Genomic DNA, 25735 nt, shown 5'->3' with positions numbered 1-25735 from the left:
TTATGAAGGATTTGTAACTCTTCCTATAAAGAGTACTGAACCTGTAAATGAAAACAGTATTAACATTATTTCAGTTTGGGATCACATTTTCAAAGTGTAGTACAGTTTAAATACATGAAATAAGCATGGAACTAGCAGATTTGTGATCCTTCATTGCTTATGTGGAAAAGCCAACTGCAATTGCATGCTTGCCTTAGAATAATTAGAATATTTCTGTATTAAAAACAAAAAGGCCTTTTCAGATAGCTGGTAACTCAAATGAGAAATTTGCTAAAACCTGAAACTTAGACAAACCATTGGCTAAAAATCACTTTTGAACTGAGCAAAACAGAGCCTAAGTCCATTCCTTTGTGTTGATGTTGTAGAATCATAGACTTTTATAATGGTTTGGAGTGGAAGGGACCTTAAAGGTCTTCTAGTTCCAACCCCCATGCTACGGACAGGGACACCTTCCATTAGACCAGATTGCTCAGAGCCACATCCAGCCTGGCCTTGAACACTTCCAGGGATGGGGCATCCACAACTCTGGGCAGCCTGTTGCAGTACCTCACCACCCTCGCAGTAAGGAATTTCTTCCTTATGTCTAATATAAATCTGCCCTCTTTCAGTTTAAAGCCATTACGTCTTGTCCTGTCAATACAAGCCCTTGTCAGAATTCCCTCTCCTGCTTTCTTGTAGGCCCCTTTTAGGTACTGGAAGCCTCCTATAAGGTCTTCCCAGAGCCTTCTCTTCTCCAGGCTGAACAGCCCCAGCTCTCTCAGCCTGTCCTCGTAGGAGAGGAGCTCCAGGCCTCTCATCATCTTTGTGGCTCTCCTCTGGACTTGCTCCAACAGGTCCAGAGCTGGACACAATACTCCAGGTGGAGTCTCACCAGAGTGGAGTAGAGAGGGAGAATTGCCGTGCTTCTTTTGATGCAGCCTGGGGTGCACCAAAACCTCCAAGTCCTTCTCCTCAGGGCTGCTCTCGATCCATTCTCCACCCAGCCTGTGTTTGTGCTTGGCATTGCCCTGACACATGTGCTGTACCTTGCACTTGGCCTCATGAGATTTGCACGGGCCCACCTCTCCAGCCTGTCAAGGTCCCTCTGGATGGCATCCCTCCCCTCCAGCATGTCGACCGCACCACCCAGCATGGTGATATCAGCAAACTTGCTGAGAGTGCACTCTATCCCACTGTCCGTGTTGCTGATAAAGATGTTAAACAGGGCCGGGCCCAACGTGGACCTCTGAGGAATGCCACTTGTCACCGGTCTCTACTTGGACGTTGAGCTGTTGACCGCCACTCTCTGAGTGCAGCCATCCAGCCAACTCCTTATCCACCGAGTGGTCCATCTGTCAGACCCATACCTCTCCAGTTTAGAGAGAAGGATGTCATGCGGGACAGTGTCAAATGCCTTGCACAAGTCCAGGTAGATGACATCAGTTGCTCATCCCTTTTCTACCGATGCTGTGACCCTGTCATAGAAGGCCATCAAATTGGCCAGGCACGATTTGCCCTTCATGAAGCCATGTTGGCTGTCACCAATCACCTCCTTATTTTCCATGTGCCTTAGCACGGTTTCCAGGAGGATCTGCTCCATGACCTTGCCAGGCACAGAGGTGAGGGTGACCAGTCTGTAGTTCCCCGGGTCTTCCTCGTTTCTCTTCTTAAAAGTAAAGGTTATGTTTCTCCTTTTCCAGTCGGTGGGAATTTTACCAGACTGCCACAACTTCCCAAATGCGATGGACAGCGGCTTGGCAACTTCATCTGCCAGTTTGCTCAGGACCCATGGACTTGTGCACTTTCAGGTTCCTTAGATGGTCTCGAACCTGCTCTTCTCCTACAGTGGGCAGTTCTTCGTTCCTCCAGTCCCTGCTTTTGCCTTCTGTGACTTGGGTGATGTGGCTAGAGCCCTTGCCAGTGGAGATGGAGGCAAAAAAGTCATTGAGTACCTCTGCCTTCTCCAAATACTGGGTAACCCGATCTCCTGTTTGCTTCCACAGAGGGCTCACATTTTCCCTAGTCTTCCTTTTATCCCTGAGGTACCTAAAGAAGCTTTTCTTGTTGCCCTTGATGTCCTTGGCCAGATTTAATTCTATCAGGGCTTTGGACTTCCTTACCTGATCCCTGGCTGCTCAGACAATGTATCTGTATTCTTCCCAGGCTACCTGTCCTTGCTTCCACCCTCTGTAGGCTTCCTTTTTGTGTTTAAGTTTGTCAAGGAGCTCCCTGTTGATCCATATAAGCCTCCTGGCATTTCCGCCCAACTTCCTCTTTATTGGGGTGCATCACGCCTGAGCTTGCAGGAGGTGATCCTTGAATATCAACCAGCTTTCTTGGGCCCCTCTTCCCTCCAGGGCTTTATCCCATAGTACTTTGCCCAGCAGATCCCTGAAGAGGCCAAAGTCTCCTCTCCTGAGGTCCAGCATAGAGAGCTTGCTGTGTGCCCTCCTTGCTGCCATAAGAATCTTGAACTCCACCATCTTATGGTCGCTGTGGCCAAGGTTGCCCTTGAGCTCCACATTATCCACCAGCCCCTCTTACCAACAATGGTAAGAACAAGGTCCAGCATAGCACCTCTACTCATTGACTCCTCTGTCACTTGGAGAGGGAAGTTATTATCCACACATTCCAGGAACATCTTGGATGGTTATGCCCTGCTGTGTTGTCCTTCCAACAAATATTGGGGTGGTTGAAGTCCCCCTTGAGGACCAGGGCTTCCGACCATGAGGCTGCTCCTGTCTGTCTATAGAGGGCCTCATCTGCTCTGTCTTCCTGGTTGGGTGGCCTGTAGCAAACCCCCACTGTAATGTCCCCTGTCCTTGCCCTCGCTTTAATCCTGACCCATAAGCTCTCTGTCAGCTCCTCTTCCACCCCCAGGCGGAGCTCCACGCACTCCATATGTTAACACAGAGTGTGACACCCCCTCCTTGTTGTAGTTACAGAAGAGATTATTACAACCCCTTGAATGAAATCACTGCCTCAGGTTCATTGAGTTTGTGGTTGAGTTGTTTGTATTGCTGTTACCTTGCCTGTCCTTCAAAGGGGATGTGTTCAAACCTGAAACTCGGATTTTAAAAAACCCAACCTTTTTCAGTTATTTCAGGCGGAACGATGCTGTTTTAAGTCTTGGAAAATGTATTTCTGCTATTACTACAAGACTGATGCAATGAAGACTTTTAGGCTGCATAAATATTAATTGTGAACTTTATGGAGATAGCAAGTTTTAAGTACTTCAGTTAGGTTAATAAAATTTATTAAAAGCAGAACTTGTTTACCCTTTTCATAGCTGAACAACTTCAGTCACTAAGGCCAAACTAACCAAATTATTGAATGTTTTTGCAGTTTTCGCTTTTTGCATTAAAAAGCTTAAATTACAGAAATATACTTATGATTTTGAGTTGATTGACTGGAAGGTATATATTTTGTTATAATTCATATAAAAATCCTGTTCTACGATCTGATTTCCTTCCTATTTATATAAGTTATTGTATAGTGTAATCTGAGCAATTTCATTCAACAAAATCAGTTTGTTCTTAATCCTGAAGAGTCTGGGGCTCAGGTTTAATAGATCGGCTTTTGGTGCCTTTTTAAAAAGTTCTTCATTTACGGAGTAAAAATACTTTTATTCATTGAATGGTAATGATTGCCAAAGCATATTTAAAACAAAACCCCCACCAAGGTAGTGCTTTTCTGTTTTAAAATATGTGTTTGTATTTTGGTGAAAACATAAGATGCAGGTTTTTAAAGCGGTGTTGCATGCACAGGGGTTCACCGACTAAGAGAACGGAGCGTCTTGTTTGGAAGAAGATAAGGAAAATTATTCTCATTGTCTTCTTGCCAGGCCCTAAAGTTTTACTGAACCCTATAAATGGCTATATGTTCCCTGGAAATCTAAACGGACGTGACCTCAGTTATGAGAGACACTTGATGATCTGAAGGATTTTTAGGAAAATACATGAGGTGCAAATTGACTGCATTGCTAAGAATGGGAAGAGTTGTTGGAGATGGCCTGATGCTTTGGAGGAGCAAACACCTGCTAAATGGTGCATAATGCAATTCTTCTTTATCATTGCCCGTGAGCTATGTGGTGATTTCCATTGGCAGGGATTCTGGAGTAACTTAGTCCAGACTGGACATCTGAAATGAGACACAGTCTGACACTGAAGCCAAAGGAGCACTGTGATGCTTCACTCCTTCAGACATGCTCTGCAGTTCTGTTTGAGAGGCTGGGGAAGTTCATTAGCCAGAAAAAAGAGTTATCAGTTGCAAAAGAAACATGCATTTTTTGGCAGTTCCTTGCAAAAGTGAAGATACAAGTTAGGCTTTTTGTAGAGCTAAGTTACCTGATTACCTACAGTGAATATCCATGGCTTTCGATAACCTGAATATCTCGTGAGGATACTACATAGTGAAGGGTCCAGATGTGTAAAACTATCTTCTTGAAGGAGTTGCTATTCAAGATACAACGGAAGAAGAACTTGCTTCTGCATATTTTGAGCTGTAGCTAGGCAAAAGGTTGTTGGTCTTCAGAATTTCTACTGAGGTAGGGTTAATACAGGGAATTTCAGGCTCTGTAGTCCTGGTGCCTTCAGGCAGAAGTCTGTTTGCTGTATTCTATCTACATAGGCATGAATAAATTTCATTTATAGGGAAAGATTTGTATTTTAATGTCTTCAGATATTAATCCAACTGAAAGAAGGCTCCAGGGAGACCTTATAGCAGCCTTCTAATACCTCAAGGGGGCCTACAGGAAAGATGGGGAGAGACTGTTCAGTAGGGCCTGTTGTGATAGGACAAGGGGTAATGGTTTCAAAATAGAGGGAGAGAGATTTAGATTAGATATTAGGAAAAAAATTTTACAATGAGGGTGGTGGAACACTGGAACAGGTTGCCCATAGAGGTGGTGAATGCCCCATCCCTGGGAACGTTCAAGGCCAGGTTGAATGGGGCTCTGAGCAACCTGATCTAGTCGGGGATGTCCCTGTTCCTTGCAGGGGAGTTGGACTAGATGACCTTTAAAGGTCCGTTCCAACCCTATGATCCAGCCCATTTATAATTTGAATTGCCCTGTGGAGGTCGGACCCTAACCCTGGGGCGTTTAAGATCTGTAAGATCTTTCTAGTGCCTACAGTTACAGGAGAAATATTTTTAAGCACATACTGCAGATGTACAGAAGAGGCTAATCTGGCTTCCTAGACTTCTATGACTATCATGCATTCTTTTTGAAGAAATTAAACTGTATTCTTTATGTTTTGAAGACCCTAAACACACTGTTCCCATGGTTGTTGGAATTTCTTGGACTGAAGGATGGCACATGATTTACAAAGAACTTGTTACTGGTTTCACTGCTACTTGTGAAAGATTCTGCTACTGAAATGGAGAGCGTGCATACCTGTGGTAGCTTGCCTCAGGAAAAATGTGAAAGGCCTGTCTGCTTTGAAAATGGGCGTTCGAGATCTTTTTAGTAATACCATTGCTGTAATGCAACAAAGAATACATTAGTACAATGTGTCCATTGTCATTCCATCTTCCGTACAGTGCCCTCAAGCTCTGATGTTTACCAACTTGAGTTTTGAGTTGCTCCTCTGCTTTAAAAATAAAACTACAATTTTATCCAACAGTGAAATCAGTCTGCGTGAACGAACAACTCGGGTGTTTTGGGACTACATATATGATTCATGTGTATTTCGTTGCTGAAGCGAGTCTGCCTGGCTTTGGATTTGAAAAGTAATGTAATTTTTGCTGTTATCACAGCCCTAACTCTGCTGAAGTCGTACCATGCTATGGCCTAACCTGTTAGCCCATTCCTAGCTGTGCTGTTTTGGTAAAAAAAGCAAAGCAAGGCACAAATGCTGTCCTTTTCTAAATGGGAGATGAACAGCAGAGAAATATCTACAGTATCCTGGAATTTCTCTCTCAGAGCTCTCAGCAAAACCTAAATATCCTTGATCTCAGTTTATGACTGTCCTGCCCCTCTCTGGTTTGTGGGTTAATGATCAGATTAAATAAAGGATCCTTAGGAATTATGATGGCTCAGCTATTCTTAAAATACATTTTCATTACATAAATTCTTCCTTGTAGCTATATGGTATTAAGAATACATTGCCAAAGAACTCCCACTACTAAACCCCCCAGATTTGGATTATTTTTAATGAGCAGTTAAAATAATGGAATTCAATTGAAAATTCAAGTGAGACTCAGTAAAACTAGTTTTAGTGGCACTATTTCAGTGGTCCTAAAAAAAGTGCCTACTTTAGCTTTCAAGTTACCACGTGACTAGATCCAAAACTTTTAAAATAAACAATAATAAATAATAATAATAAAAAATTAAAATAAATTTAAAATAAACAATAAACATAATTATACTTTTTAAATTCAGCTTCTTAGCTTGATCTGACTGCGTTAAGGGAAATTTTGGCATTGGTTTCAATGGGATAAAGGCCTGATGTCTGATTGCTATTACCTTAGTCTTTGCTGTGTAATTGAAGCCACCTAAAAGCTTTTAGTTTTTGTGGGAATTACCAGAAAAATTACTAAAAATATTAATGCCCCAGTAGAGATGGAAATGGAGATAAAATTTAAAACTGTACAGCTCTGCAGCAAGGTTGACTTAGTTACAGCAAATTTTGACTGCACACCCACATACGTAAAGCATGTGGCTTATTTAAAGTTGCTGCTGTTGCAATGTGTGTGTGGAGCACCTCTGCAGCCAGCACAGCCCAGGGAAGGAGAAAGGCTTTAAGATCGTGGTGAGCAATCACCCTTCTACTGGGCTGGTGTTTGAACAGCTGGAGAGCAAGCTCAGCTTCTGAAGAGGAGCGAGTGGCCGTAATGCCTATGTAATCCACGCAGAGGTCTGGTCCTGCTGCTGGCTTTCACACAGGGGTGTACCATTTCTGGAGCATCTGAGGCTTCCAGAAGGAAAATAAAAAAGCAGGAGCTGCCTTTGATAGAGCTCATGTGACAAAAAAAAAAAAAAAAAAAAAAAAAAAAAAAGGAGATTGCAAAACTCAGTAATTTTAGTTCCTCTCTTTATGTAAGTTGTGATTTATAGTTTCTATTGAGATGTCATTCAGCTTATGAAGGTCATTGATTGACTCTGTGTCCATAGCTGAGATTTTACTTTGAATCTCCCCACTCAGCCAGCCCCAGTTGCTCTCAGGGAAATGATCTGTTAGCAGAAACTACTGCACACGAAGGTCACACCTCAAACTATGTAAGAAACAAGCCTGTCTTCATCTTGATGAAGACAAAACTTCCCTGTCATGACTTTCACTGCCACTGAAGAGATCATCTTCAAAAAAACCCCACCCCATAATGGTTCAGGAGCTATGAACAAAACATTAGTAACCTTTTTTTCATTTTTTACTTTTATGATCTGAGCAAACAGATTTGACCAACAGAAAAATAAAAGTGGTTTATTTTCTTAAACTGGATTTTCCCTGGGCTGGTAAAGCTGGTTTTCACTTGAGTCTTTTTATATTAGTCTATGATCAAAGATGGAAAGGGAAGAGTTTTAAGAGTACTTATGAACAATTGCAAAGGTAAAATGGAAGCATGTTAAATATAAAAGTTTAAATTTAGGTTAGGCATACATTTAAATGCTACCATGCTTTTTTTTTTAAAAAAAAAAAACAACAAAAGACTAGTAGTTGTTTTTGTACTGATAATGTTCGGAAGTGAAAAGTAAAGTTTGTCTATTTGATTTACCTGTAGCTCCTGATGCCTTCGTACCATCTTCTGTTACTTCAATCTCTGCTTTGTGAATAGCTTCTGAAATATAAAGACTACCTTCCTCTGCAAAAAAAAAAAACCAAAACGAGTATTAATATTTATTTTCTGAATTCTATTGCGAACATATATTTTTTTCTTAATTCAGAATACTTTTACCTTTTTTCTGCAGAGTCTAAGGGTGACATAACTGTTAGGTATTTTACCCAGACAGCTAATTCAATTGCAGCATACCGAACACAATATATGTCACATTGCTAGCTTTTCTTCTCTTGCAAATTCCTTCACAGCATCATGTTCGGAAAGACAGCAGAGTATAAACCTGCTTTTCAATTGCTTTTTCTGTATCTGGCTTCCATGTTAAAAGATCCTCAGTTCTAATTTTGACTCAGTCCTGACTTTTCATACGTTTGCCTAGCATGGATGAGCACAGACAGGTGCTTCTGACTTCTATGTGAAACGCGGATCCCACTTTCAGGTGAGCAGTGAAGTTCTCAGGAAAGAATCACTACTGTGAACACAAAGTTGGAATATTTTTCTGCTATTTCTGCTATTTACTTCTCATAATTCAGATCTGCTTTCTTGTCTAGGGGAGGAGGAACAACATGATTTTGACTGTGTTTGTGTTGGTGTAAACATGGAAGAGCTGTGAGCTGTCCTCACATTCCTACTGATGGAGCCAGCTGCCATCTGGCCCATTTCCACTGACGTCCAGTGGTGGGAGTTGAGCTCAGGCTACAGAAGAGCATTGCTTTGACACAATATGGGAACATCTTTAAAGTGAGATAACACAGGAGGAAAGCGACATTAGGTCACTTCAGTCTAGGGAAGACAGCCTGCCTCGGATCTCTGTATTGCTGATGGAGGGAGGCAGATCCTTTGCCAGTGCAAGGGAAATGCACACATATGACTCCCTCTTGGCCTACAGAGAGACTTCTCAGGGAGCTGTAAGTCATCATTGTGAATACACTCTTCTCCCTCATTTCTACCCATGTTTACCTCTTCTTTCCTCTTTATGACTGTCTTCCCACTGTATGGACAACAGTGGACTGAATGCTGAATGGGAATTACTGGTTTGAGAGGTTGTGGTGGAAAGCAAGGTTACATGGTGAGAGTAGAGACTATTTAACACAGAGGGGACAGTGAATGAATATTGGATCGAGGAACTGTTGGAAGTGAAATTGCAGAAAAACCGTTCTTCAGGAGGAAGCAATGGCATGGTGACATAAAATGGAACTTGGAAAAAAAATAATTTCGGAAGGATACTAAGGAGAGTGTTGCAAGTCTGCTTCTCCTCCATTAACTGTGAAGGGTAGAAAGTGGAGAAGGCTGTGAGGTTTTTTCCTTCTTGTCTGAATATGAGGATTGAGCCTGACGGATAGGTGAAGTTAGGGAAATAATAAAAAAGCATTTTATCAGTTTCTGTCTGATCTTGTCCAGTCAAAAATCTGGATGGAAATAAGCAAAACAAAACTGGGGAAAGGCAAAATTTTTAAAATTAGGTAATAATAGAATCCTAGAATGGTTTGGGTTGGAAACCTTAAAGATCATTCAGTTCCAACCCACCTGCCCTGGGCAGGGACACCTGCCACTAAACCAGGTCGCTCAAAGCCCCAGCCAGCCTGGCCTTGGGCACTTCCAGGGATGGGGCATCCACAGCTTCTCTGGGCAAACTGTGCCAGTGCCTCACCACCCTCACAGTAAATAAATCTAACATATTTTGGAGGAAAAAATAAATAGAAGCTTTCAGGCATAAATAAGCTATTCCAGATCTGAAATGAAATAACACATTCATTTGTTATATGCGTAAATATTCTGAAGATTATAGCTTCTGCCTTGTATGGAAGAGGAACTGAAAACTTACCTGTTCTTTTTCCATCTGTACCTATTGGTTAAATAAAAGATAAACCTTCCTTATAAACTGCGTCATGTAACTCTTAGGCCATCATAGCTATAACCCTATGATACATAACTGAGTAGTGTAAGAGCAGAACTGAGATGGGCCTCAGCATATCCTTTAATCCATAATCTCACCACAGGCAGGATCAAATACTTCTACAAGCCTTACCCTGGATGATGTGAAGCAGAAAGCCACCAAGTTTCATAGGAAAGAAGCTGCTAAATGTTTGTAGTGGCATTCATTTCCTCATAGTATTTAATTTATTTAAATGGATGTTTACTTTATAAAATGCATCCTTGTGCACTTTATCTCTATATTACCATTTGTTTGCAATAAAAAAGCAGCAGGCTTTAACAAACAAGTGGGCAGTAACAAATTATTTTTAACGTGCATCTCTTGAGGTCTGAGATATGCCCTGCAATAAAAAAAATACTATGTTCAATTTTAAAAGGGGCATAAAAAATCCGTAAGTAATGGGCCTTCTGAGATTCATCCCAGAAAAGCAACTTTCCTGTAAAAGCAGCTTTGTCTAAATTGGAGGAATTTCTTGTTGCCATACTTCCAATATTGTTTGCGCCAGTATTGTTTGTGGTGTCACAAGTTGGAATACTGACTTGTTGGACCAGCATCCCTAACTGTTAAGTGACTACTTAAAAACAAAAATAGGAATGCAAGTTTTACTAAAGTATCCAAAATTTCAGAGTAAATCACTATTTTCCAGGCCTACGTTGTCTTCACAGTTTTAATTTTTAAAGAAAGAAGGGGGGAGGAAAAGAAAACAAAAATAAAGCAGGCCAAAACCAACCCTGTTCCTTTCAGATTCCTCTTTTCTACGAAACAACAGCTCAAAATACAATTGCCAATAATAAAGCAGAACAGTTGAGCATGAATTGTATTTCAGAGTTTCGCAGAGGAAGAAGCACAATCAATTCAGAAGGCCCAGGTCTACTGAATCATTCAAATGTAAGAGTCTACAACTATTGGGTCAGTGATCGGTTTTTATTCAGTCAAGCCTCTTACCTGAAATACCTTTGAAATTAGCATTGATGGGATCAAATGCGTCTCTAATTCCCAAGGCAGAAAAAACTGTCTTTAGGTCAAAAAGGCCTTGAATATTGAACCTGAAATTAATATGACAGATTTTATTTAAATGTGGGATTTGTAGTTTCATAGAGCTAAAAGGTGGAACAGATGCAATTTATTTCAAGCCTTTGCATTTCATCCATCTATTTCTGTATGAGCCCAGTGACTACCATCTGATTAAGTGTACTTTGCAGGAAGGCAACACATCTTCACCTGAAGACGTTAACAGAAGGAATCCCTCACCTCCCTCTATTGCAATCAGACCGCCTCTCAAGTCTTCTTGACATGTGAACTTTGCATTTCCCCATGTGTCCCCTTTTTAACAATATGTTTGGCTGTAGCAAAGGGCCCTTTGAAATGTTTGCAAAAGATTCATTTGGAGAAAACAAATATTAATGTCCAAAGTGTTTTCCAGCGCTTCATTAAGGTGGGGAATGTATTGTAAGAGATGTGTAACGAAGCCCTTCCGTGCTGATCCGTACAATAGGTACAGCCACAAAGGGCCCTCCTGCACCTGATTGCTCCTGCTACACAATTTCATTGGAGTAGATGACAGCAAATACCTCCAGGATGTGTGCATTTGCTAGCAATGGAGAAAGACTAACGTGGAAAATAAATGGCGGAAACTTGCTCTGTGCACAGAAAGATTGGTATGACTAGTGGGGGGCCCCAAGTTCTTTGTAGAGTACTTTTGTTGTATACTAGCAAGTTGTAAAAATAAGCTATTGTATTTCTTTTCAAGGTTATATATTTACTCTTTCTTAAGCAAAGAGGAAAAACGGAGTGTGGGAAAGGGCCAGGAACATTTCTCTGGTTTAAGATCTTTAAAGGATTGCTATACCCCAAACAAATTTTACGTAAAAGCTGTAGGATCAATCAAAATACTTGTATTTTTAAACAGTACAGAGCATACTGGAAAGTTTAGGCATACCCAGCTCACCTCTTCGTAGCTTAAGAGAGGGTTAGAGCTTTTCTGACCATGTGATGAATAGCAAAACCCAAAGCATCCCATTTGATTTTGTCTCACACATTGCTCGTATCAGCGCTATCACACATAATTCTGACAACACAAGTAGTGGAGCCGTCTTGGGGTACTAACACTGCTTACCTGGGCAGAAAAACATCCATCTTTGTTCTCTTTAAGCTGTTGACGCAGAAGGTTATGGTTTTGGCAGAAAGGTGAGACTCGATTTGGGACAAAGATGTTCTTTTGTGGCTGGGAAGCACTAGGAACATGCTGAGTTTCTCCCCCAGGTAGGGTAACTCGACCATGCTGAAAGCCTCCAGAGCTGCAGTCTGAAACTGGCCTATGGGTGGGCAAATATAGATCTTATTTCGTCATTCAAGTGGGGGAAAAAACCCAAACCCCACAACCCAAGACATGGTTCAGAATAGCAGAGACGGGATATAAGGGGTTGTCTCTAGCGCACGGGCTCTTGCAGCCAGCTCAGGTTGCTGTTGACTCACAACAGTGGTGAGCACTACAGCACTGTCTCAACAGAGCATGGATATTTTATTACTTTCTCATACAGTAGCTGTCCTCCTTGCTCACAGTTTAAAAAACATTACCGAGGCAATGATGGTAACTTTATGGTGACTGTTCCTGCAATGCATATTTTTTTAATAAACTTACAGTTTTCTAATATCTTTCACTAAAAATTCACTACTGATAGAAATTACAAAAACAAAGAGAAGTGTCCTATTTAATTAACTGAAACCTACTTTGCCTTATGTAACCATCTTTAATACCTTTAAAAATCAGTTTTAACCTTCTTTCAAGAAAAAAAAATAGTTACATTAAACAATAGGCTTATGCTTATTTAAGCACCAAATTTCTTATTTTTGAAAATCTAGGCACAAAGACTTATCAAAATCAGGTGAAGGGTATAAAAACTAGTCTCAAAAGTAAAAGCTGGGGGCTTCCAAACTTATAAGCAGTTACGCAACAATTTGTAACAGTCATTTAAAAGTACCATTATAGCTCCATATTTTGAAGAACAATTAACCCAGACATTCCTAATGGTCTCTGTTATACAGCAGAACAGATTCAATTATCACAGGACAGGGGTAATGTGACAGGGCAAAGGGTAATGGTTTCAAAATAGAGTGAGGTTGATTTAGATTAGATATAGGGAAGAAATTTTTTACAATGAGGGTGGTGGAACACTGGAACAGGTTGCCCAGAAAGGTGGTGGATGCCCCGCCCCTGGAAACATTCAAGGCCAGGTTGGACAGGGCTCTGAGCAACCTGATCTGGTTGGAAATGTCCCTGCTCCTTGCAGGGGGGTTGGACTAGATGACCTTTAAAGGTCCCTTCCAACCCAAACCATTCTATGATTCTATGATCACAATTTTAATTCCTTATTTTTTCATCTGTTAATCCTACAAATAGCATTTCAGGAACACTCAGCAACAGTTAGCAGGCCAGGAGTTGAATACAAGTCACAAGCAAATGACTTATTGCCCTTGCTGCAGGCCATCCAAAATACTGAATCTACTCCTTCCTCACCCAGCTGTAGTAGTTGCATCTTCAAGGGTAGATACTCACGCTTTTTGAGTAAAGGGTTATAAATAATAGAATATAGGTAGTTCATGTTCATAACATCTAAATATTTGCCAATAAATATATAACTACAGGATGTCTCAAATGTTTAGTATACAACATTTGTTAGTTCTGCAGATATGGACTAGATAGGATTCATAGACTCATAGAATCATAGAATCATAGGATGGTTAGAGTTGGAAGGGAACTTTAAAGGTCATTTAGTCCAACCCCCCTGCAAGGAGCAGGGACATCCCCAACTAGATCAGGTTGCTCAGAGCCTCATCCAGCCTGGCCTTGAATGCTTCCAGGGATGGGGCATCCACCACCTTTCTGGGCAACCTGTTCCAGTGTTCTATAACTCGCATTATAAAAAATTTTTTCCTCATATCCAATCTAAATTTACCTCCCTCTATTTTAAAACCATTGCCCCTTGTCCTATCACAACAGGCCCTACTGAACAGACTCTCCCCATCTTTCTTGTAGGCCCCCTTGAGGTACTGGAAGACCGCTATCAGGTCTCCCCAGAGCCTCCTCTTCTCCAGGCTGAACAGCCCCAACTCTCTCAGCCTGTCCTCATAAGAGAGGTGCTCCAGCCCTCTTATCATCTTTGTGGCCCTCCTCTGGACCTTCTCCAACTGGTCCATGTCTTTCTTATGCTGGGGGCTCCAGAACTGGATGCAGTACTCCAGGTGGGGTCTCACCAGGGCAGAGTAGAGGGGGAGAATCACCTCCCTCGACCTGCTGGCCACGCTTCTCTTGATGCAGCCCAGGATCCGGTTGGCCTTCTGGGCCGCAAGGGCGCATTGCTGGCTCATGTTGAGCTTCTCATCCACCAGCACTCCCAAGTCCTTCTCCTCAGGGCTGCTCTCAATCCGTTCCCCGCCCAGCCTGTATTTGTGCCTGGGATTGCCATGACCCAGGTGCAGGACCTTGCACTTGGCCTGGTTGAACTTCATGAGGTTGACATAGGCCCACCTTTCCAGCCTGTCAAGGTCCCTCTGGATGGCATCCCTCCCTTCCAGCATGTCGACAGCACCACACAGCTTGGTGTCATCGGCAAACTTGCTGAGGGTGCACTCTATCCCACTGTCCATGTTGCCGACTAAGATGTTGAACAGGGCCGGGCCCAGCACGGACCCCTGAGGGACACCACTCGTGACCGGTCTCCACATGGACATCGAGCCGTTGACCACCACTCTCTGAGTGCGGCCATCCAGCCAACTCCTTATCCACCGAGTGGTCCGTCCATCAAACCCATGCCTCTCTAGTTTAGAGAGAAGGATGTTGTGACCCCGTCATAGAAGGCCACCAAATTGGTCAGGCACAATCTGCCCTTGGTGAAGCCATGTTGGCTGTCACCAATCACCTCCTTGCTCTCCATGTGCCTTAGCATGGTTTCCAGGAGAATCTGCTCCATGACCTTGCCAGGCACAGAGGTGAGGCTGACCGACCTTTAGTTGCCCGGGTCCTCCTTGTTCCACTTTTTAAAAATTGGGGTTATGTTCCCTCTCTTCCAGTCATCGGGGACCTCACCATACCGCCACGATTTCTTAAATATGATGGCCAGTGGCTTGGCAACTTCATCCGCCAGTTCCCTGAGGACCCTCGGATGGATCTCATCTGGTCCCATGGACTTGTGCACCTTCAAGTTCCTCAGATGTACTCGAAGAGCAGGTTCGGGAACATCTGAGGAACTTGAAGGAGCACAAGAGCAACCCGCTCTTCGAGTACAGTGGGCGGTGGTTCATCCTCGCAGTCCCTACCTGTGCCTTCCACAGCTTGGGTGGTGAGACAAGAGCCCTCATCCGCGAAGACTGAGGCAAAAAAGTCATTGAGTACCTCGGCCTTCTCCATGTCCTGGGTAACCAGGATACCGGTTTCCTTCTGGAGGGGGCCTACATTCTCCTTGGACTTTCTTTTGTCCCCTACATACCTAGAGAAGCTTTTCTTGTTGCTTTTTATATCCTTGGCCAGATTCAATTCCGTCAGGGCTTTAGCCTTCCTCACCTGATCCCTGGCCACTCGCACAGCCTCTTCGTAGTCCTCCCAGGCTACCTGTCTCCGCTTCCACCCTCTATAGGCTTTCCTCTTCACTTTCAGTTGGTCCAGGAGCTCCTTGCTCATCCACGCAGGCCTCCTGGCCTTTTTGCCCGACTTGTTCTTCATCAGGATGCACCTCTGCTGAGCTTGGAGGAGGTGCTCCTTGAAGGTGGACCAACTTTCCTGGGCCCCTCTTCCCTCCAGGGCAGCCCTCCCATGGCACTTGGCCCATCAGGTCCCTGAAGAGGCCAAAGTCTGCCTTCCTGAAGTCTAGGGCTGAGAGCTTGCCGTGTAGTTTCCTTGCTGCCCCGTGGATCTTGAACTCCACCATGTCATGGTCGCTGCAGCCAAGGCTGTCCTTCAGTTTCACATCCCCCACCAGTTCCTCCCTGTTGGTGAGCATAAGGTCGAGCATGGCACCCCTCCTTGTCGGCTCCTCTATCGCCTGCAGGGGGAAGTTGTCATCCACGCATTCCAGGAACCTCCTGGACTGCCTGTGCCCTGCCATGTTGTCCCTCCAACAGATGTCGGGGTGGTTGAAGTCCCCCACAAGGACCAGGGCTTGTGACCGTGAGGCTGCTCCTATCTGGCTATAGAGCACCTCGTCTGCTCTGTCCTCCTGGCCAGGCGGCCTGTAACAGACCCCCACCGTAACGTCCCCTTATTCATTAAGTGATTCATTAAGCGTTGACTATTCTGCTAGATTAAATTTTAGGCTCTTAGAGCAGCCCTCCTGCCATGCAACGTGGAGAGCGAATTGTGCTGTTAAAACCACCTCCCAGCACGTGGATTGTTTGCTGGGAAAATACCTTCTGGTTTGTAATGGGCAAGCAGGTAAGATTTATGTTTGTAGTGGTTTAATTTGTGGGCATGCTGATATTTTGAAGTCAGCACGTTCTACACAAAGGTTATACAGTCCTTATTTGTTAATTAGAAAGACGATCAAAGACTGGAGATTCTTGAGTCAGAACACTTAACGTTCCTTACTTGAATTGATTTTGAGCATCCCAGGAGGCTTATATATATGCTAAATCAGTATTCAAATACAGTTAACAAATTGCTTGGAAAAATGAATATGTGAAATAGCTGCAATGTTTAAAAGGAATGTGTAAACAGTAATGTTGACATTTTCTTAGAGCCGTGTTAATTATCCCCAGGCTGATTTGTTCTGTGTGACCATGCTAAAAGGATAAACAATGTTGTAAATGCTGCGATTGACAACAGGGCACCGCTAATTTTTCTCACTCTGTGTTTTGGTCCTGATGGGAGACAGCTGCTATCATTTAATAACGAATGCAAGTTATCTCATGCCTCTGTTTTTTTGTATTGAACCAGTATTTTGTATTAATTTCAAATGGATTTGTTAGAAATTTTTCCGGCATTTCTAGTGACAAAGACTGACTTGGCCCTATCAAATCTGGCAATCAGCAAATTTTAAATGATCCCTTTCATTTTGATTTTCCACCTCCAAAAATCTCTCCACCTGCAGAGACCTCACATGTTTCAGGCTGGATGAAAAAGCAATCCCAGTATTTTGTCTCACTTTGCTTTTCTGTGCAAATATTTAATGCTTCACCTACCTATTTAAGGATGATAGGACGGAGTTCCTGTGTTTAGGCAAATGGTCATACAAGCACAACAAATGATTTTGCATCAAGTTTGCAAGGGTTCAGGAGCAAATAAGGGCTCAGCTGCTGAATTTCTGATCACTGGTTTTTACCCGAGATCTCCATTTGCACAAGCACTATCAGCCTCTCACCTTCAGTCATTTTAGACCCCTAACTTCTTTATCTGACTCTACTAAAAGAGAAAGTTCAGAGAAGAGGTATGTTCCTGAGCTAATAGATGTGTGTTAATCCCAAGAAACCTGTTTGTTTACCTGAACAGCTTGTGAAGAAATGAAGGGTGAGGCTGTTCCAGATATCCCGAGCAGCGAAGCCCCTGCCATGAGCTGGTGAGACAAAATCACCCAGGGCTGAAAGATCACGAGTTGAGGTAGTAGTTTATGTAGCTCAACAGCAAGGATGATGAAGTGTAGGGTTTTGGAAAGGGGAAACTCTGCACTCCTCAGTGAAGTCAATTAACTTACAAAAGATTCAGATGTAAGGAGGACGGGAGTGCTCCAAGTGAGAGGTGTGAAGGCACTCAGGAGCTGGCAGTTCCAGCAGGAGGGAGGAGTGTGGTGGACACACCACAGATGTCCTGGAAGAAGAAACACCACGAAGAAAGATGTAACAGTAAAGACAAACTTGCAAAGAGTGGAAACAGTAATTCCTGAATTATGGTTCAGAGATAAAAAGGCATAGAAGTAACAAGCTGCCAGCTGCCTCTTCGATATGACTGTTGCTCAGAAAAATAAAATGTTTTAGCCAAATAAACAAGAGAAAAAGGAAGAAAGAATGGTGCTGCTGAACACTGTGAATTAATTTCTTTTTTAGATTCATCCTAATTATTTCCTGTTACTGATGAGAAAAAATAATCTGATATATAGCAAAGGATAATGGTGAGGTTCCTAATGGAAATGAGGGAAGAACAGGAGGTATGACAACACCAGAGACAGAAACAAAGTTTAAACCACTTAGATTGGAAAAGTGCAGAAAAGGACTAGTAGAGAATTGGAGTATCTGTTTTTTGAGTAGTTTAGAAAAGCCCGGCATTTTTATTTTAGCTGACAGGAAATTGAGAGGCAGCTTGGTGACTTGCAAATGTATTTGGAAGTAAATATCAAAGCTGAAGAGAAACTATTTAGCTTAAAGGATAAAGCTGGCACGATGCTAAGAGACATAAATTGGTCTTGAAAAAAATTTAGACTTGGAATTAGGAAGGTTTTTACCCAAGTGCAGTTTTAAAATTTAGGATAGAAGGGAAAGAAGCTTTTTATATTTTGAAAGAGATTGTAGAGCTAAATGGCAGAATTCCTGGTGGTAGAAAATTAAGCCTGCAGCATGAGTCCTTCTGTCAGCAACCCACACACTCCAAGCCTTTGAAAGGAGCATACACTGTGTTCATATATTATACAAATAAAAGTTTGACCTATATTTATACAGGCTGAGGTCACCCACTGATTTAGTAAAAGAGATAGAAAATTTTCTCTCCTTTTTGTATCAGAATTTGTCCCTGAAGATCTGCAGTTTTACCCTAAAGCCTTGGAGACAGGCTGTGACCAGAGATAGGAGGGACGAGTGTGCAGTGCTGGAGCTCGCGGTGATGTTATCCCCTCTCTGCTGCTCACACACTCAAGGGACAAACAATGATCAGGCTGAGAAGCAAGGAAATTTCTTACTAACCCCACAAATCAAATTGGTAGGGGCTTGATATAGTTTTAGTCTTAACTGCCCCTCTGTCATGGGGTCAGATGTGCCTCCTATGGTCCTCCCTTCCTAGGCGGCTTTATTTAACAAGCTCCATCCCATTGCAAAGGACTTTGTATTCTGCGGAACCGTCAGTCTCTCCTGTTCCCTTCTCCTGACACATTATCTTGGTGCCTTTCACTTGTTTGCTACAGCTGATGAGTTTGTTACAGAGCGCTGGGAGGTGTTGATCTGTGAGGGATGGGGCATGGACAGTAGATATTTTAGGAACCATTTTGAACCCTGAATCTGTTTCATGATTGCCTGGGATTATAAGGAGTCAATGCGATCACCCAGGTGGTCTCTTCATCTGACGGGATTTGTTCTGAGACTTCTCCAAGCCAGGAAAATAACACATCTTAGTGTGGTATCTGTGGAAATTAAATAAATAAAACTGTTCCATGTTGTACAAAAGAGCAAATCTGGATCAAGGACTATTACCATAGTTAACTTCGGCTGTGTGATGCATTATGGGGACTTTCACTGTTGAGCCCTCTGCCGTGGTAAAAGGCAACATCTGGGTATCTATAAAGGAAAACTTCTTTTGCCACATGCTTTTGAAGTACATGGTGCTCACCAAGGCGACCTGGCTGAGCGGCGACCCAGCGCTCTCCAACGGCATGCCACGCACATCCACATCTGCACAGAAAAGAGATGGGGAGGGGTACACACACCATCCTACTCGCCCAGGCCTAAAGGCCAGGCCTGTGTGAGTAAATAAAGGAAGTCAGGACTGCTCTCCATCCCTAAGGGCAAGAGGCACAACTCACAAGGCACTGTTAAACCCTCCACCTTCCCCTCCCCACCTGTACATGGACATCATCAGGGTTGCCTATTGGCCCATGCTCTCCCCAGAACTGAGCTCAAGTTGGTCAGTGTTGAAGGCCAAAGTTGTTCCAAGACTATGCTACTTGCTGAACAACGTGGATGACAGCAGCCCAGTGCTTAGCACCATGCCCTGGCCCTAACTGGTTTTGTAGCTCAAATGTGCCCACACGTGTCTTGGAGTGGTTCATTGTTAGCACCAGAAATCCCTCATGAAATAGATTCATGATTACAGACTACTTTATGAAGCAAATAAGGCAACTGAAGCTAATTCTCCTAATTCTCCCCTCTCACCTATTTACTCAGCAATTCAACTGATCCCGCATTGGGTATCTCAAAGATTTTTGAAAGCGTGATCCACTTCTAATTCATCGATGCGCATGTGAGCACCACAACATGAACTCCCGTTTTTGTACCTGCTTCTAGAGCAATACTTTTCTATCATGAAGCTGGATCACTCATTATACTTCATTTGAGAAGAACAGAACTTTTTTTTTTAATAGTAGCTTTAATGTGTGTCTTTAACATCACCTCACATGTTGATGGCCAAATTAACACTCATGTAACTTAAGCTGATGGGGCAAATCAGGGACTGATTAGAAGAAGCTCTGTAGCTTCTAAGGACTTGCTTTTTCAATTATGTTTTCACTAACATAGAATTTAATTTCATCACTTTTCTTGTTTGTATGGAAAGTAAATTCTTTTTATTTCCCATTTTGACTTTTAAAACTCAGAGTCTGACTGCTGAGCTTACCACCCTGTGTGTTCCCCACAGCAGCATGAAAGCATTCAACGCAGCAAACAGTCCCTGGGGAATTTGGCTGCTCCTCATTAAAACTGAACACACTGCAAACGATTGTCATTTTAAAAATTAGAGGAACAAGGCCAAGCGGTTATCAGCTTGATACTGCAAACTTATACTCACAGATTCAGACCTATTCTGGCTCTTTTCTCACTTTAGAAATGAGCATCAGCACAAGAATTAGATTTCTTGGCTCTCAGCCTCGGTTTGGATAACATAAGATGTAGCAAAAAACTTCCTGCTTGGTTAAATGTAATTTCTCTCATTACTTTTATTTCACAATCATTCTCACGACTTGTTAATGTTACCTCCAAGGTTACTAGCGATCCATTCATGTATTTGGGCTGCGGTTCTGTTTGGGTCGGTGAAGTTGGTTTGCTGCAGGCTGCTGTTTGCCCAGCGTGCAGTGCGTGCGACAAAGCGGGGCGTTAGCTGCACCCCAGCGTTCATGAAGAAGGAACATGCCAGCTGAACCACCGTGCCTTGGCTGGAGTCAGTCACTCCTTCGTACACCGCTTGCAAGAAGTCCTGCACGCTTTGGTCTGCCAGGCAAGAAAGAGGGAAAAACTGCAATTATCGTGTTGAGGGGAAAAACAGCAGAGACTGCACCAGGGCTCAGCAGCTCTCAGCTCCAGCACTGGCACCAGTGTCCTCTGGAAGTTAAAGCACTAGAACAACTGGAGCACCCTTGACTGTATATGGAGTACTACTGTCAAGCACTGCTCTCAAGGACAGTGACGCACTGGGCATGGGAAATCACTCTTCATGCTGCAGCAGAAATCACGTAGTGCCGATATGTCCAGGGGCTGATTTCACATCAGGCACACACCTCTATGCAGACACAACTCTTATAGTTCATAAGGAACATAATTTTATTTTGGGAACTCTCTGGGTTCCCAAAGGTGAGACCTCGTACCTCAAGCCACGGCTGGCTGAGCTGCTGATGGTGCAGTACCACTGCCTCCTTCTCCTACCTTTATTGATGCCACTCACCTCAGGAAAGGCATCTCCTTAACTGCCCCACGTCTGTTTCTGCTACCCTTGGCCCTCATGTGTTATTTTGTTTCTTAAAGGATGGTGCCCCAAACTGGCCCAGTATTTCAGATGAGCCCTGGCAATGCTAGATAGAGCTGATAGGTTGCTGCATGTGTGTTAGAAGCAACTCTTCTTTTTATACAACCCACAACAGTGTCTGTTTTTTCTGACGTACAATTGTATTTCCTAGTCAATATTATATATATTTTTTTTCATTCTTAAGAGCCCTCAGATCCTTTTCTAAAGAAACTATTCTTTAGCTTATTGTTCCTTGATTTGAACAGCTGATTATTCCTTCTAAACGTAGAAATTTGCACTTGTCCTTATTGAATTGTCCTATTCACTTCACATATTTCTGCGATTTGCCAGGATCCTTTTAAACTCCTTTCTTGTCTTCCAAAATGCTTGTAGCAACTATGAGCTCAGTGTCACTCAAAAATTCAGTAATGTATTCTCTGTTTTGTTGTCTACTGATGAAAAGAATTGAATAATGCCCCAGCCTCCTGTTCCTGGGAAGCCTATGGTAGTTCAATGGTTGTGGCTTCTGTGACAGATACGAGGTTGAGGTGTGGGCCCAACAGGAAGATGAGCCTTGCAAACTTAGACGGTCTTGTGGTTTCAAAATCACAAAGTTTCTAGTAGGCTCCCCTGAAGGGTGATTTAGCAGCCATTTCTGGCCATCGTTATTTCGCTCCTGTAATGGTTTGTGATGGGGTGTTTCATGCCAAGGTGACCTCCTGAGGTCTGGGACTTGGACCCAGCCTGAACAATGTTTATTGGCTCTGTGTCAAATCTCAGACTTCTCGTGTTCGTGGTTCAGCCCCTTTCCCATTTTCCATACTGTGCTTTGGAGGAGACTTGCCTACACCCAGCCAATAAAAGTCTTGTTGAGAACTGAGAAATGTCTGGAGCACTGCTTTTCTTCAGCAAGGCATCACTGCCTCTTGGCTCTGCAGGACTACGAGGACCTTTCTGATTTCCCCATCAAGTGTCTCAATTTCTGTGTGAAATCTTAGCAGTTCACTGTTGTGTATTAAATGCTGGCCACAATCTCCAAGGGGGGGGTCAGTATTGTGCCCCTTGCTTCTCCAGGTGCTCCTCTGCCTTGGCCTGAAACCCCAGGGTGCCCTGGGCGGCCCCAGGTATCTGGCTTCTCATGGGCATGGCTGGGCGTGCCGTTATGGTCTGGCTGGAAATCTTCATTTTGATTCAAGGGAGACCTTAGGCAAAGGGAAGAATCATCCAGTTTCTCCATACGCCCACAGGTGTAGGCAGGGCCAGGGGGAAGTTAGGCTGGGCTGCCACCTGGGACATGAACAGTTTGGGGCAGCTAACTGGGAAAAGTCCATCCCACCTGGACAGACCCACCCCATGCTGAGTGGCAGGTCAGGGGCAGGATCGCCACGAACCTCCAGCTGCCAGCCAGGTCAGCAGGAGACTTTTACTACATTGGTTCAGACTCTTGATGGGGTAAAGAGAAAGTTTCAAGTCTACTGATTTCTACCACCTGAGAATCCAGTGCATGTGTTCTGACCTAACAGCACTCCTTTAATAGCCTGCAGGAAGACTAATCACCTATGGGAAGTTTAGTATTAAAATTTAGCTCTATTACTCTTTAAGGGATAAAATATTGAACTCCTTGAACAGATGTCAAGAAAACTCACACGGTCTGAGGTGTAAAGTGCTTTTCTCGTGTGTTTTGCATTACTGCGGGAGCAGTTGGCAAGCTCTCTGGAGGATGTGAGAAATCAAGGATAGTAAATTGGAAGCAGATGTTAACGAGAGGTGTGGTATCCTGAGCTTGTAACTTCAGTCATATCAAAGTGCTTAGCTAACCAAAGTCCTGAATTCTTACTCAGAAAACAGTTCAAAACTGCTTTAAAATACTCTACTATGGATAAAATAAAACAGCAAGGAGAAAGCATTTTAAAGCACATCATTTTGTCTGTGCTGCCTAGAGAGACATCCCTTTATACATTGTTTTTCTTGGTACTAGAATAAAGGTGAACAAATCTTCCAAACATTAAAAGATTACAAGTGCATGTAAGAGCGGATTCTCTGTGAACAGTGACTGAACCATCAATGTTTTCATTGTTTTCAGTCTGCTAAGATTTTTAACCACATCCTTCATTATTGTTTAAGATAGACTAACTGAAGCATTAATGCAAACATCTAAAGGAAGAAAGGAATTTTATCAAATATGCATATATGCGTGATTTGGTTTAACTCATCTGATAGGAAATCTGATCAAAGCATTTGATTGATTTATTTGATTTAATCCATTTGAGGAAGCGGTTTACTTCTCCATCACCGGAAATGTGCTGTTATAACAAACAGCAGTAGATCCTGTCCTACTTTATTTTCACATTCATACATTTATTATCACAGAAAGCCAAGGCTCATGTGGCGTGTGCCACGGACAACTAAAATGGAGATAAGATGTCTGCTGATGTGATGTACCGCATGAGAAGAAGCAAGGCATCACAAGTGAGCTAGCAGGTCGTTAGCAGCCTCTGCACTTCTCTTTGTTATATTTTATGTGGAGATCTGTGCTTGAATTTCACTGCGCAATGTTATTCTTAAGGTGCTTCCTTAATAACTGAGTCCCTAATGACCAGAAGTGACAAGCAAGATATAATCCCTGTATAAATTAATGTAATTTAAAATTACCCTGCTGAATTTACAGAAACAGGAGTCCTATAGGCAAGACTTCGTTATATCAGCTGCTCATAATATAGATGCGCCATCCTTGTGTCAGGATGTGCAGCTGTATCTCTGTATATCAGCCAGAGTGAGCTCTGGCTGCTGTGCTGGTTTTGAATATCAATGCTATACAGAACAGCAACGGTGACTACAGGATGGTGAAATTGCTGTAAGTTTTATCTTTAGTGTTCACAGACTGAAAGTAAATTTTATGCTGAGAAATAGCAGTGTTATCTCTATACGTATGTCTTGCGTGTAAGCTGCAAATTTTGAAGATGTGGCAGTCATCTGCTTTTCATAAACATTGTGCCCATAATGTAAAATAGTTTTTGACATGTGATGTGAGATGGTAGGATAATCCAGAGCTAAAATGAAAACAGCATCCTTAAATTCAGCTGACTTAATGCTGGATTTTAAGACATCTGCCTTTTCCATATCCCTTCCAGATTCCCAGTGAGTTTTATTTTAGCCTGCTTTCAGGGAAAGATGCAATTACACCATCCATCTGTCAATGTATATCTCTCTCTGCTAGTCTCCATCTAACAACTTTTCATCTTTTTGGCCAGTTGTTGTAACACTAGGAAAGGTGCAAAGCCTTACAGATAATTCAATTTATATAGGTTTCATAAAACTTTTTAATAGGATAGGAGAGAAAACATAAGTGAGATAGGAGAGAAAACGACTGTCCTCCGCCTACCACCTCCTTGCAGAGTAAACAGGGGAGGCCAGGACAACAGACATGGTAAACCCCTGGGAAATCAAGAAAGGAGCAATTCTACTGTTCATGGAAGTAGCTTTCCTGGAGGAAGTTGTATTTTGGTGCAGTAAAAGAGTAAGTACTGGTCAAGAAAAAAGAGGAATAATAACATGCGTATCAACTACTCCCTTGAGTTCCTTTGTCCAGCTGATACCTGCCTATCAAAGATGGAGAGAACACTCCAATGCTACATTTTGCAGTGAGGCAGGAGACAGAAGTTTAGTATGATGTGTGCAGTTGCTGTCTCCTTAGTGAAGCTGTGAATTTATTGCAAAATGTAAGACAAGAAATATTTTTTTAAGCAGTACATTACCATGAATGCTGTATCCTAGGGCATCCTGCAGCTCCATGAGTGTATTTCCTTGAGCTCCAAACTGCAGCAGCTCCAAAGAAACAGCCACGCTTGCTGGAGAGACCACCAGATTGGTTCTGTTCTCTGCTCCAGATACATGCCGGTAGAGATTGACGGCAAATTCAGTCGTCAGCTCTTTCAGCTCATCATAGGAGATGCAGTTTCCTTTGGTTAGGCAGCAAGCAGAGAGGATAAATGCAGAGAAGAAAATGGGCAACATGAAGGCGAGCAAGGAGCACTCTCCACCAGATAATCATACCTGCAATTAATAATACAGATATATTTAGAAAAGCAATAGGCTGAGTTGACAGAGGAACCTTCCCTTTCCATCAATGTTAAGACATCGCTTGCAATAGTATTGATCACTGTTAAAATACCTGTCCAGGTCCACCCAGCAGCTATTGCCATGAAAAAAAAAAAAGATGTAAGGACATGCCGATGACTCTGTGGACTAACAAGAACTGAATTTTCCAGAATGCTGTACCCATATAGGGTGGTTGGCTATCACAGTGCGTGGAGACATAGAGCGCCTCGGTTGAAAGGTTAGCTATTTGCACGCACAATGGGACATCTTAATGTGGTCTCTGTGCTGCTGAGCACCCACAGCTCCTTTCTGTCCCCAAAAGAAAG

The 25735-nt window shown here is 42.9% G+C and overlaps 1 protein-coding gene across 1 annotated transcript; it reads right to left on the bottom strand.

The window, feature by feature from the left end:
- On the bottom strand, positions 1-25325 carry SERPINE3 (serpin family E member 3). The gene is made up of 8 exons (XM_086741939.1): positions 25067-25325; positions 20567-20800; positions 19073-19270; positions 11805-12003; positions 10634-10734; positions 7693-7779; positions 5375-5458; positions 1-41 (listed from the first exon to the last, which is right to left on the bottom strand). The coding sequence occupies exons 1-8, from the start codon at positions 25323-25325 to the stop codon at positions 1-3; spliced, it is 1203 nt and encodes a 400-aa protein (XP_086598065.1).
- Positions 25326-25735: the final 410 nt, after the last annotated feature.

Source organism: Chlamydotis macqueenii, chromosome 1 (genome assembly GCF_036417535.1).
Source record: "Chlamydotis macqueenii isolate bChlMac1 chromosome 1, bChlMac1.mat, whole genome shotgun sequence".
Classification (NCBI taxonomy): Eukaryota; Metazoa; Chordata; class Aves; order Otidiformes; family Otididae; genus Chlamydotis; species Chlamydotis macqueenii.
The sequence above is the reverse complement of the archived record's forward strand: the minus strand, read 5'-3'. Positions and strand labels throughout refer to the sequence as shown.